Source organism: Hipposideros armiger, unplaced genomic scaffold, assembly GCF_001890085.2.
Source record: "Hipposideros armiger isolate ML-2016 unplaced genomic scaffold, ASM189008v1 scaffold_526, whole genome shotgun sequence".
NCBI classification, from domain to species: Eukaryota; Metazoa; Chordata; class Mammalia; order Chiroptera; family Hipposideridae; genus Hipposideros; species Hipposideros armiger.
The window spans coordinates 206,036-218,893 of record NW_017731876.1 but is presented as its reverse complement, the minus strand read 5'-3'; the positions used below and the strand labels follow the sequence as shown (position 1 = coordinate 218,893).

Below are 12,858 nucleotides of genomic sequence, written 5' to 3'. Positions count from 1 at the left end.
GAGACTTCATTGCCTTGTGATCCCCTTCTCTTTCCCGATCGTCAGCCTCTCCCACTTAACTCAATCATTTCAATTAATATTCAAATATGTTCTAATCTTGCTCATTTAAAATCAAAACACACAACTCCTTCCAGCTACATCTCACTGATGGATTACCGAGTTTGCTTGTCCAATTCTTACCGAAAACTTGCAACACTAGATACTCTAAATTTCTCCTTGAATTGAGCTGCAGCTTAGACTGCATTAATTTGCACTCAGATAGAATTATACATATACATATGGAGTTTTAGCATGACTTTTAAAGCTCTAAGAAATCTGCTACTCACAAATTATAATTACATAAGTATAATAATCATAATTATAAACTAAACTATAGAGACATTATTGAAAAAGGAAAGTTGTTTTTGATATTGAGAAGAGAAATTTCATCTGGACTCAGCATCTGTAAAGGCTGTGAATCTCCTAAACAACTGATTAATCTTTTGAACATTCTAAAACTCAAAACTGAAATGCTTTTTGTTACTTATAGGCTGCTAGCATCTTACCTGTTGTATAGTACACATTTCTGAGTGTTGATCTTATTCTTGTTTTTATTAATCTCCTGCTCTTATTTTTCTGCTCTGCTTCCTTCAACTATTTATTTTTTCCTTTCACATTATGAAAATGTTTGTAAATTATTTTAAACCGTTCAACAAACAAGTGGAACAAAGCAAGGTACAAATAAATATACCAGCAAGAAAGATAAAAGTAGAACTAGAGAGAAGAAGGCCAAGGAAAGGATACAGACAGAAAAGGGCAGGACGGAGGAGGGAGAAAGAGATGGCAGTGTTTGTTGTGTGAGACAATAAGTCACTGTGTGGAGCTTGATCTTAAGAAATGGCAAGGCAGAAATATTTAGGCAATAGCATATTCCTCCTAAAATCCCACTGTGCTGAGTCAGTCAAAGTAACTGACTTCCATGTAGAACTATTTTACAATTCTCACGATACAAATATTGGCTCTCATAAAATGTGCCCTGTCTTGTCATTTGTAACAACTTTACAGAGGTATAACTGATACACCAAAACACTGCACATATTTCATGTATACAATGTTACTGGTTTAGACATATGTGTAGCCCTGTAAAACTATCACTCCAATCAAGGTAATAGACGTAACCATCACCTGTCTTATTATTTTCAATTTAAGACTGTGGAAATCATTTTCAGAAATTTTGCTAGTGTACTTTTCCTAGATATTCTTATCTTTGATGCTTCATTTTTTTCACAATTCACATAATAAACTCGAATTACATTGAATTACACTGCTCTACTTTCTGAAAATTAAAACCTGTTCAGTCCCCCAGAGAATGTGATTTAGTATCTGAGACAACGAGCTGCCCTGGCTTTTTTCTTGTCTGCTTTGGCTGATCTATATACCAAATCAGGAAATTAAACTAAAATGACCATATAGCTCACTTCAAGCCTTGTTGATTGTCACGCAGGTTTTAAAAAGAGCTGAATATGTGGAACCCACAGAAAACACCACCCAAGATCCAAGGGCAACTCTATATGACTTATGAAGCGCTTAACTGTTTACTAGGGAAGAAACACTGTGTTCGTTCCATACGTATCGCTTTTCTGTCAATCCAGATTTCTAGACTAAAGACTATGTTCCTTTCACAAAGAAGAAAAATGCCAAATGCAGATTGGGCACAAACTGCTGTATGCCTTTCTTGGGGATGAATCCTCTGACAGAGCAGTCGGGAGTACTGACGTCCACCTCAACCCCAGAAAGCTCTCCTCTCTTCCTATCTATCTCCTTTTATACCCTCGGGCAATTCCTAGGTAGAATCCTATGGGTCACTGAAGCCATGAAAATCATCAGGGAATTATAACGGCTGCTCTGCAAGTTTCAGTTTACACAGTCCATTGGGTTCCTGGTTGAAAAGGTCCTGTCCTATCGTACTATTTAGTCGGACTGCGCACACGATGGCTGTGTCACAGCACTGCCATATATTCAAATAGCTGTGAATAAATCAGTTATATACCTGAATATTGGGTGATATTTAGATAATGGTCACCATGTCCCACAGCTCTAAGAGTTACTTTATCTAAAAGGGAATAAATATAATGCATCAGGACATATATATCCCCACTTGCACACACAAAAATTACTTTGTGCCTTTTTCAATGGTCTCCATTGCAGATTCATCATACAGCATCATCAACTGCACTTCAAACAGGTATGCACAATTTCCCAAAGAAGCGTTGGCAGCAATTTTTTAGTTTAAGTAAAGATAACAGTTTAACAAATAGAACTGTATCCAAACGATTACATCATCCAAGTGAAGAGTAAAGCCAGTCGAAACAAAATGGTGCCGAGGCAAAGAAGGCTGCAATCATGACCAGTCACAGGGACCGTGAAAAGTACAGACTCTGATCATTCTTCTCAAGTTTGTCTTTGATTTCCAGGCCTCATTCTAGAGTTTTTAGTTGTGTTCATGTCTACTTCACCAGCCATCAATCTATGTATTCCAGAAGCTGTAATGATTTTAGCCACAGAAACATCATCAGTTTCTATAAGAGGGGTGTGTGTATGTTCCTCCTGCTAACATCTTTATTTTTCAAAAAAATATATGTCCCTATTTTACTATACATTCTGATTATAAAAGAAATCACNGTGTGTGTGTGTGTGTGTGTGTGAGAGAGAGAGAGAGAGAGAGAGAGAGAGAGAGAGAGAGAGAGTGAGAGAGAGAGAGAGTGAGCCTTTTTGACTGAGCAATTTTCCTTCTAGCAATTTACATCCGGATGAAACAAACAATCAGGGCTTGGAGAAGATGGCCTCTTGACATCATGATCCTAACGCCCCTTCCTTCCCAGTATCCTCTCTGGAACCAAACTACCCAAGACAGGTTTTGTAAAGGAGTCTGGGGATGCCCCTGAGAACCCCGGATCTCCTGGGTTTTCAGCTAAGGTCTAGGTCTGTGAGACTGCCAGGCAGCAGTTTCAGAAAGATGATGAATTACGATGGCCTCTTTTGTCTGATCAATGAATAGCAGCGCTTTTGAGATGGCATAACTTATTAGTCAAGGAAAGATGAATTGCTTAACGTTTGTTGAGAGACTGCTGTGTTTCAAGCACTATTCTAGGCAATGTATGTGTTTACACATTTCAAGTCTCACAACCACCCCAGGAAGGAGGCACCATTTTACAGGCGGGAATGTTTTGTTCTCTCTCTGCCTGTTTAAGTAATTTGCCCAAGGTCACAGAGCCAGGACTGAAATACAAGCGACTGTAGATGCGGAGCTCTTAATCGTTATACTCGGATCCGTCCGATATGCCACTTCAAAACCTAGGGCATTTGTTGCTGTGTATTTACAGGAAACAATATTGGATGTCTTACTGCAACCTTAGGAGCAATGCTTTCTCTACTAGGTTCTTGATGAACCAGACAGAATCAAAGGCTCCTAAATCCAGGTCATTGGAAGACTAGAGGCCCACTTCACTGGCTCACTGTATGAGCGAGCGGTACCCCCAGTTTCTGCTAGCCAGCAAGGACACAGGTCCCATAGGGCCTGCCCTGGCCTTACCTACTTCTGCGTCTGGTAAACCGGCCTTTTGGTGCCTAAATAATAACAAAGGCTACTATTATTGAGTGAAGAGGTAACAAGCCAAACCTTGACCTCAGAGCCTACAGGTTACATGAACGAGTATACCGTACAAACTCTCTCAACATCACAACCAACTCAGCAATGCCTAACCATTCTTCCATGAAGGGCGGCACTTTCCGTGTGTCCTATGATGTTTGCTGGAAGTCACTGCAGCTCCTGGACCACCTGTCACCCATAAGACTCCCCAACTTCCTCCAGTCCCACATTTCCATATCCTTTCCGAGCTGCTCCAAAGGTATGTTTTATGAAAAATATTCTGCTTTCCAAGAGGAACAGGAAACGAAGACATTCAAACTCTTCATGCTCTGGAGATGTATTAATACTGAAAAAGCCCAAATAATTCTCATGCCATTTAGAATATGAAGGCATGTGACCTCACCAACATCCTGTCTGCACAGATGTATTTCAACAGATCGTTTCACATTGAACTCTGGCACACAAACATTCACACACAAAAAACAAAAACAGAAAAGGTTTTCTCAGTCAAGAATGTGTAGCTATAAAACCTTCCTAGCTATGACAGTTTATCTTATTATTTAAGAAGAGAGAAGAGAGTTTTCATTTTTTAGTGGCTTTTGAGGATTTTAGAAGAAACCATCCTGATGATTTATGAGCCTAAACTGAAAGAATTCTCTGCTGCTCTGTTCTTTGCAGGGCTCCCCTTGTCACAGACATACAGTTTCAAGAAATCATGGCAATAAAGCATGCATTCATAGAACAAATATTTATGTGGCAAGAAATGTATTGTGCCAAGAATATAGTGCTGAATAAGACCAAAAAAACAAAAAACAAAAAAGCCCCTGCCTTCACAGAGTTTACACACTAGTTTTTGGATACTGACTACTGCTTCTGTTTTCACATAAGCCAATTACCACTGTTTCATTAAATGGTGACAATTTATCATCACCCAGATGCATGGCGATGAGTGGGACAGAATGTAAATCGTTCACTCTAAGCACAGCTCAGAGTGCTTCTCTTGCTGCTCCTGGTGGAACTAAAGAGGTGTAAGATCCACAGAAGGACTAACAGAAAAATGAAAAGCTCCCTGCCCATGAGAAAACAAGGATTCCATACAGACAGCAGATCTAATTTTAAACTGGTATAGTGGGAAAACACTTCAAAAAAATCTAGTGACAGTCATGCAATGGAGTTACGCCATGGAGGGTAAGATCAGGCTCTAACACAGGTCATTATTTCATGGGGTTGGCTAATCTGCTAAGTGAATCATGCCCACTATCCAGGCAAAGTATAAAGCTAAAAGACACTTCCACTAAACAGAGGTATGCGATAGTGAGCTATGTCACATGCCTGTTTGGTCACAATAGCGTTGTCTATAAGGGATTTTTCTCAGTGTTGGACTCAACATTAAAACTATTATTAAGATTTATCCTTTAGTAAAATGTGGTTTGCCCACACTACAGAGTAGACTGTCCATCTTATAAAATAATAGGCAACCGTTACAAATAGAGAAGTAGATCTACACATTAATATGGAAAGAGCTCCAGCAAACACTGGTAGAAGAAAAAGAAAAAAAAGAGTAGACTAATACAGTATGATGCTATTTATAGAATTTCTTTTAGCCTCACAAATAATATTACATTTCTGAATGCAAAAAATTAAAAAAGGTCTGGAAAGACACAAAAACATATAAAAGTGGTCACGCTTCTGAAGAGATGAGAAAGGGCAATGCTGGAGAATTCAGCATTGTGTACAATCTTGTCATTTTCCTTGGGAAGCTATATCACATATTAACTATGTCATTAAAAATTAACTTAAAAGAATTAAAATAGGGAACACTCAAATCTCAAATATCTCACTATAATTTAATGTGAATATATATATATAATAAAATTGAGTGGGAAGTTACATTAAAACAAAATCACATTTCTTACAGTATTCATATTTTTCTTCCAAAAGCTTGATCATTCTCTTGTTTAATCTAAAAAGAATGGAAACTTAAAAATATGGATTCAAGTAAAAAAACCCATGGTTTTGATCATCTTGTCTGTAATATTACACATCATGGAAAAACCTAACCCTGAGGCTAAGCAGAAAAACAAAAACAAAACCCAGCACCTTACATGTACTAAAGACAAAAGAAGTCTCGCTACGTAGGAAACATGGAAAGCATTAAGTCAAGCATCCTTATCAAATCAAATCCCTTTAAACACCCCTCTGTCACTGTGTCCACAAAAAGATCCAGCATCGTTAAAGACACGACTCAGCGTATCTTCAGCCCCAAGTACAGCAGGTGCGGCAGGAGAGGAGGCCTGAGAATGAGATAGGCGGGTCAACAAAACAGATATGAACGAAGAGAGGAAATGAAAACCAAACCAAAACAAAAAGTGAACTGAAGACAGCAAAGGAGTATGGTACAGCAAGATCATCGGTGCCCACTAGGACTTTCATGACTGCTCCGGTACGAAAGAAACTGGCAGTCTGTACCTACAGAGCAATTTACCAAGCATTTCCACATACATTTATGGAAATAGAAGCTCTGCAACAACATACTGAGTATTCATCCCACTTTATGGAAAGAAACGGAAGTTCTGAGAGGATAAGGGAGTTGCCAAAAGCCACACAGCTAATAAGTGACAGAACTGGGGTCTTTGGACCCCAAGCCAATGTTCTTCTTAGTGGCCTGCTGCTGCTATAGACTGCCCCTGAAATTGTTCATTTTTCAAGTAATAATGACAATTTCAAAACGCAAGTATATTGTCTATACAGTTACTGATGTTTACATAGTAAGCTATTTTTCTTTCCCATCGGGAAGCTAACTCTGAAAAAACATACCTGATTTGTCCTTTTAAAAGTAACAGAATGTGGTGGGGGGGGCGGGGGCAGGGGGAACACTGGTAATAAAGGCCAACATGGGGGAGTCTTGTGGTGACGGAGCTGTGCAGTAGCTCGAATGTCCGGGGCACACATGAACCTACACATGCGACAAAAGTATACAGACCTTACACACACACACACACAAATGAGGGCAAGTAAATTATGGAACTCTGAATAAAATCTGTGGATTTTATCAATGTCAGTATCCTGGCTGTGATATTATACTATGTGGTTTTGCAAAGTATCACCACTGGGGGAAGTGGGTAAAGGATATATGAGGTCTATCTGCATTTTTTTGCTATACCTGCATGTGAATACACAACCATCTCAGTTAAAAAAATCAACAGTATACTTAGACCGCCAACCTGATTTTGAAACAGATTAGTGATATTGTGTGGAAATACGAGAAGGCATAATGTAGACATTCAAAGCTGCCTTCATTACAGTGGAACTGGTAAAGGCTTTATCCGTGAAGTTAAAATTTTTTAAATAATTATTCAAGCCATATATGATAGTGTGGAACAGTTTTTGGAGACATAATACCTTGGAATGAGCATCAGATCACCGTAGCCATGCAAATGATAAACCATTGGTGGAAGGAAGACTCGGGAAGAGGAAGAAGAAGGACTCTCTGAACTAGAACAAAGGGCTCTTTAAGAATTCTATCTCAAAACATCAACTGACGTAATACTAGAAGCGTAATCCAGTTGCTCCATAAAGCAGTTAGAGAACTGTGGTTATAATTGTAGGATGCACCAAGAATTGTCTAATAATAACACTAATCCTAACAGCTACTACTTATCCAGCACTTACCAAGTGCCTGGCATTGTGTTGGCTGCTTCACATAAATGACTGAAAAATCCTCACAACGACCTGCGAGGTAAAATGTGGAAACCAGTGGATCTCACGTAATTTATTCAAGGTTGAGTAGCTAAAAAGTGGCAGAGCTTGACTCTGAACCTAGGTTCTTCTGACTGTAAAGCTTGTGGGCTATTCATCACTCCGTAAGACATATATAAAGAAATACCTTACCTTGATATTCTGGTCCATGGCCCTAGGATGAGGGAAAAAGTTATACCCAGCAATGGAAAACCGTCACTGATCTACTTACCTGCTTGTAGGTTCCATCTAGCAAGGTGTCCAGGTGTTGGAGGGGGGCAGGTGTTTTGTCTTTGAACCTTGTTAATAGCCGGCGTTGAATGGCCCGGAATTGAACAGCTCTTTCAGATAAGAGGTTTTCTAATTTTTCACCATTTATCCGCAGCTACAATGAAGAATGTCTTAAATTCAGGTTAAATGTGCACAAAACATGTTTAAAGTAAGAATACAGAAAATGCCAATGAAAGTTTGAAAGAATAATGAAGAAACATAAACTTATTATAGAGTTAAGAGAATTAAAACAGCGTAGTATTTGGTACATTAATACATAACTAACAGAGTAGAATAGGTCAAACAAAAATGTAGCAAACATGACAGTATCACTGAGGAAGAGACAGATTATTTAATAGATGTTTTATGGTAGCTGATTAAACACATGGGAAAAAAATAAGAATTTCTCCCCTAGCCTTTATAGTAAAATCAAATGCAGAGGAATCAAAAGTTTAGATACAATAAATATACGAGAAGAAATACTCATCAATACAGACAGTTTAAATAAAAAGGACTACTTTATAGGAGTACTCGCTGCTTATATGAAAGGATATCCAAAGATGTGCTGAATGAAACAAAGCAAAATAATAATAATAATGATGATGATGATGACAGAATAGTATGCATAATGTGCTGCCATTCACATATTTTTTAAAAAGACATCTGTATATGAACATAGTTATGACTGCATAGGATAGTTCTAGAAAGATACACAAGAATCTAATCAACATAAGTTCCTCCAAAGAGGAAACTGGAGGATGAAAATCAGAAATGACTCTTTTCACTATAACTTGTCTCGTCCCTTTTGAATTTCATATTATTAAAATTTAAAAAAAGGTAGTCAAAGTCCATAGAGTAGCAGGAACACTCTATGAAATTAGACCAGGTAAACCGCTAATTCAGCTTTACAAAACAGTCACAAACTAGTTCTGAAATAAATAGCATATTGAAAATGTTCAGAAATCAAACATACTATAGTTTACATTTCTGACATCAAGCCAAACTTCCTTATCTTTTCATTATATGTATTCTCCAGATACATGATATAAAAAAAAACTTGTAATTTTTATTAACTTCTTTTAATACCAATTTTAGAAGCACTAAGTAACTAACTAAATTCAAGAATATTCCCTTGAAGGAAAACAAAAAGTTCCATTATCAAAAGTTAAGTGATTGGGCCAGCCGAGTGGCTCAGCTGGTTAAGAGCTCGCTTGGGAGGACCAGCTCTGAGCAGCAGGGCTGTGGTTCAGATCCCACATGAGGGCCAGTGACGCTCGCCCTCTATAGTTAAGATGGTGAACAACAGCTCGACCTGGAGCTGGGCTGCAGTGAGTCACCAGTGACAGTGTAGGCTGCAGCGGGGCTGCAGTGGGCTGCCGTGAACTACGTGAGTGGCTGGCAGCCAGCGTGCGCGGCCAACCAATGACGGGTGACTGATTGCCTCACCTGGGAAGAGCACAATGATAATATCAACATGGGCCAGTGAAGCAACGTCCTCCACAACTAGACTGAAGAACAAAAGGACAGCAATTTGTCTACCTGTCTGTTCCCCTTCCTGGATTCCCCAATGCTGTTCCCCTCCCCTCAATTCCCCAATAAAATCTTTAAAAAAAAAACAAGTTAAGTGATAAATTCTTTTTTCTAAAGATTTTTTTATTGGGGAATTGGGGGCATGGGAACAGTGCTGGGGAATTGGGGGACAGACAAGTTGCTGTCTTTTTGTTCTTCAGTCTAGTTGTGGAGGANAAGGTTTAAATCTAGCTGCTTCCCTGGGCATGAACCCTGATGTTGGGCATATAACCTGGTATGGTTATTCTGGAAGAAAGTTTGGCCTTTGAAGAAAGTTTTCATATATATTCTCTAACTTTGTCATTTGTCTTCAAGGAATTTCTCCAAAGAGAAACAGAGAAGTAATAAAATCGATGTACATGGCACCTCTAAACAATAGAATACTATGTAATCATAAAAATATAAATTTATTGACAAAGAAAGATAGCTATATATTTGAGTAGCATGAAAGACTGTTACAATGGCATGCTATTTGTTACTACATTTAAGTAAAATTTTTGTACAAAAGTACTGGTATCATAGCATACACTGCATGTTAGCTAATTTAACACCTGTTTCCAACCTAGAGCATCTACATTAGTTCTTATCCCCCTGTACAACTACTGGGTTGTCAGAAAAGCCATGACACATTTTTGCAATGAAAAACATAGAAAAAAATACGTCATGACTTTTCTGACAACCCAACAGAAGAGGCCATGTGACACTATTATGGCTATCAAGACCTAAGAAGGGATTTCCTAAGAACTTTCTAGAAGCATGCCTTTCTGATAAAAGCCATATTCATTGCTATTGCTATCTCTTTCCTCTACCTCCTGCCTTGTAGTCAGTTATGATGCCTGACACTGAAGCAGCTATCTTATTGCCAACAGACTAGAGAACGCACATTGCAGAGAAAAAAAAGAGATGGGTCTTGGATAACATTCACAAACCACTATAGCAGTTTCCCCTGCCCACTTCTCCATTTCTGTTTATATGACATTAAAAAAATACTTCATTATTGCTTCAGTCACATTTAGCCAAAAGCACGCCAGATAGTTATTTATATACACATATGTAAATAAAGATTTTCTAAATAGCCATTAAGCATATAAAAGCTTTTATAATTATAATATTTCTATTGGCAAGGATTTGGGATACTAGATACCCCCATTCAAACACTGTTAATAGGGTTAACTGATGCGGCCCTTCAGGAAGTCAATACCACATTATATTTCAAAAGCTTTAAAAATATTTTTATCCTTTGTTTGACTTAGTAATTCCACTTTTAAATATTCATCAAAGAAATAATAATAAATTTAGAGTATTGCTGTAATATACTTACAATATTAATAAACTGAAAACAACATAAATGTCAAAAATATAATGCTAGTCAAATGATTTTATGGTATGGATTTATGATAGAATACTATATGATCACTAAAATCACATAATAAAAAAAATCTAATTATATAGAAAGATGTCTCACAACACTATGCATAATAAAATCCTTTGGGGGAACTAAATGCTGAGAGAAAACATTGTTTTAAAAGATTAGGAAAATGTAATGAAATATAAGTAGATTTTGCTGGGTGGTAGAACTACCAGTAACTTTTTTTTTGTTTCATTTTTCTTTGGTTATCCATTTCTAGATTTCACATTTATTTTGTAATAAGAAAAATTAAAGTTATGTTAAATGTACCTATATTTGTTCACAAAAATAACTGAAATACACAAATAGGAAGACATGTAGATTAAAAGTAGTTTTATTTCTTCTCTATGAAGCTCATTATTTCAGTTAAAAAGTAGGTTTGCAATAGCGACTGTACTTGACATCAACATATAAAAGTCTTATATATACCAAGAGTGAAAGGTACTCAGGAAAAGTGAAAAATGAAAATGTACGAAGAGTGCTTATTTTAAACAATTACAGGATTCCAGCATGTTCAACATGAACACAAATCCAGGAACTCCAAAAAGAGAACATGCTATATAACATACATTGGATCTGGAGGGAAATTGGTTTTTAAATCTGTCATTGAGTCCCTTTTCTAAAGTGAGCAATAAGCAAATATATGCTGATAAGCCTAAGATATCTATGACATCAGAAGAACTGAGCCCCAAATCAGGGGCAAAGCGGATGAGTTATCTAAACTTTCTAGTACTTGTTCAATCCATATCTTACAGAGACTACCTCTGGTCAAAAGCATGCGTTTTTATTCCATCTCTGTGGGTTTCATCCATCTGCAGTGAAGAGCAACCACACAGAAGCCAGGGGCTTAAACATTTTTCAAAGGCACCAGTAAATGCGGTGTGCAACATATAATTTCCAACTAAATTTCCAGGATCATACAGGAGACCCAAGGAACTATATAAAATGTAAACAAATGTATTAGTTCCTTTTTTATAAAAAAATCTGCCTTTTTTATAATCCAAATTTGCTATAAGAAAATTGACTAAGAAGGGAAGAGAAGGGAAGGGAAGGGAAGGGAAAACCCAAAAGGTACAAAACTGTTTGCTAACTATATATGTATATAGACACCCAAACTCAATTCAAACTAAAGAATAGATTAATTGTAATAAAGAGCATTCAGTTTCAGAGGTTTTTCATAGTTATATATAAATAAGGCTTCTTAAACATTTCAAATTAATGAAAAATAAATTTTAAGCACTTTAAGCAGTTAATAACACAAAAGTTGACTTACCATAAATTTCTAAACCTTGTGGGAAATACTCTTTGTATTCTAAAGCCTACCCACTAACGCAAGAGTGAGGACGCGTCTCATAGTCACCAGTGCCGATTTTTAATGAGGAATTTAAAAGGGTTGATTTATTCCCAGATTTGTTTTTTATTTCCACCCCATCACCAAGAAAGTGAATAGATGGGACACATTAGAACCCCTAGTTACTAAAGATGTTTTACCCAATCAAAGCCTCTCTTTTTTTCTAAGCTACTCAGAAAAAACTGACACCTGGAGAAAGTCACACCTTCACAAATTACCCCAAATGTTCACTGTGCTATTCAAGCTTTATATACAAAGTCCCTTCTAAACGATCAGAGCCAGAGAACAAACATTTACCCCCTCCAGCTGCTGGAGACAACAGTTAGGAGATTTCTTTTCAGGGGCAGAAGAATATACTTAAAAAGGTACATATACAAAAACCTACAATGAAGAGGAATAATAAATATTTACATTCCAAGGCAAAAAATTCCACAGCCTAAAAAGAAACATTTGATGTTCTCATTTCTGAATACTGAAGCAAAATAATGATTATAATAATTTTAATCAAACTTAAAAGGTACACCTTATTACCTTGTTGATATAAGCTATTCGCCTTTGAACAGGCAAACACTGAGGGGAAAATCCTTGAGGCATTTTTATATTCTGACTTAACAATTATCTGATAATTACCCCATCATTACCTGCTGATGAGGGATTCCATTCTGAATTCTTCACATTTCTGATATTACAGGCATGTTATTTCAAAAGTCCTACCTGGAAACAGGCTGAGAAGGCTAATGGGAGGTTTGTTGGTATCGATAGTCAGTTTGTGGTTTGCAGTTTTTGAAGGCTGACCTGGTAGGCAGATTAATTTCAGGGGAAGTCTAAATTTACATTGGATAACTCGAGGAATGCCTGAAATAAAAACAGAGAAATGTAGATTCATAGATTTGA

At 37.2% G+C, this 12,858-nt stretch overlaps 1 protein-coding gene across 1 annotated transcript in view; it reads right to left on the bottom strand.

Annotated features, from left to right (window-relative positions):
- BBS9 (Bardet-Biedl syndrome 9) overlaps positions 1-12,858 on the bottom strand; it is a 373,430-nt gene that overhangs the window by 177,501 nt on the left and 183,071 nt on the right. Inside the window, exon 17 of the mRNA XM_019668469.1 lies at positions 7,599-7,751. Within this exon, the coding sequence (XP_019524014.1) occupies positions 7,599-7,751 (153 nt within the window). The remainder of the gene's footprint in view (positions 1-7,598; positions 7,752-12,858) is intronic.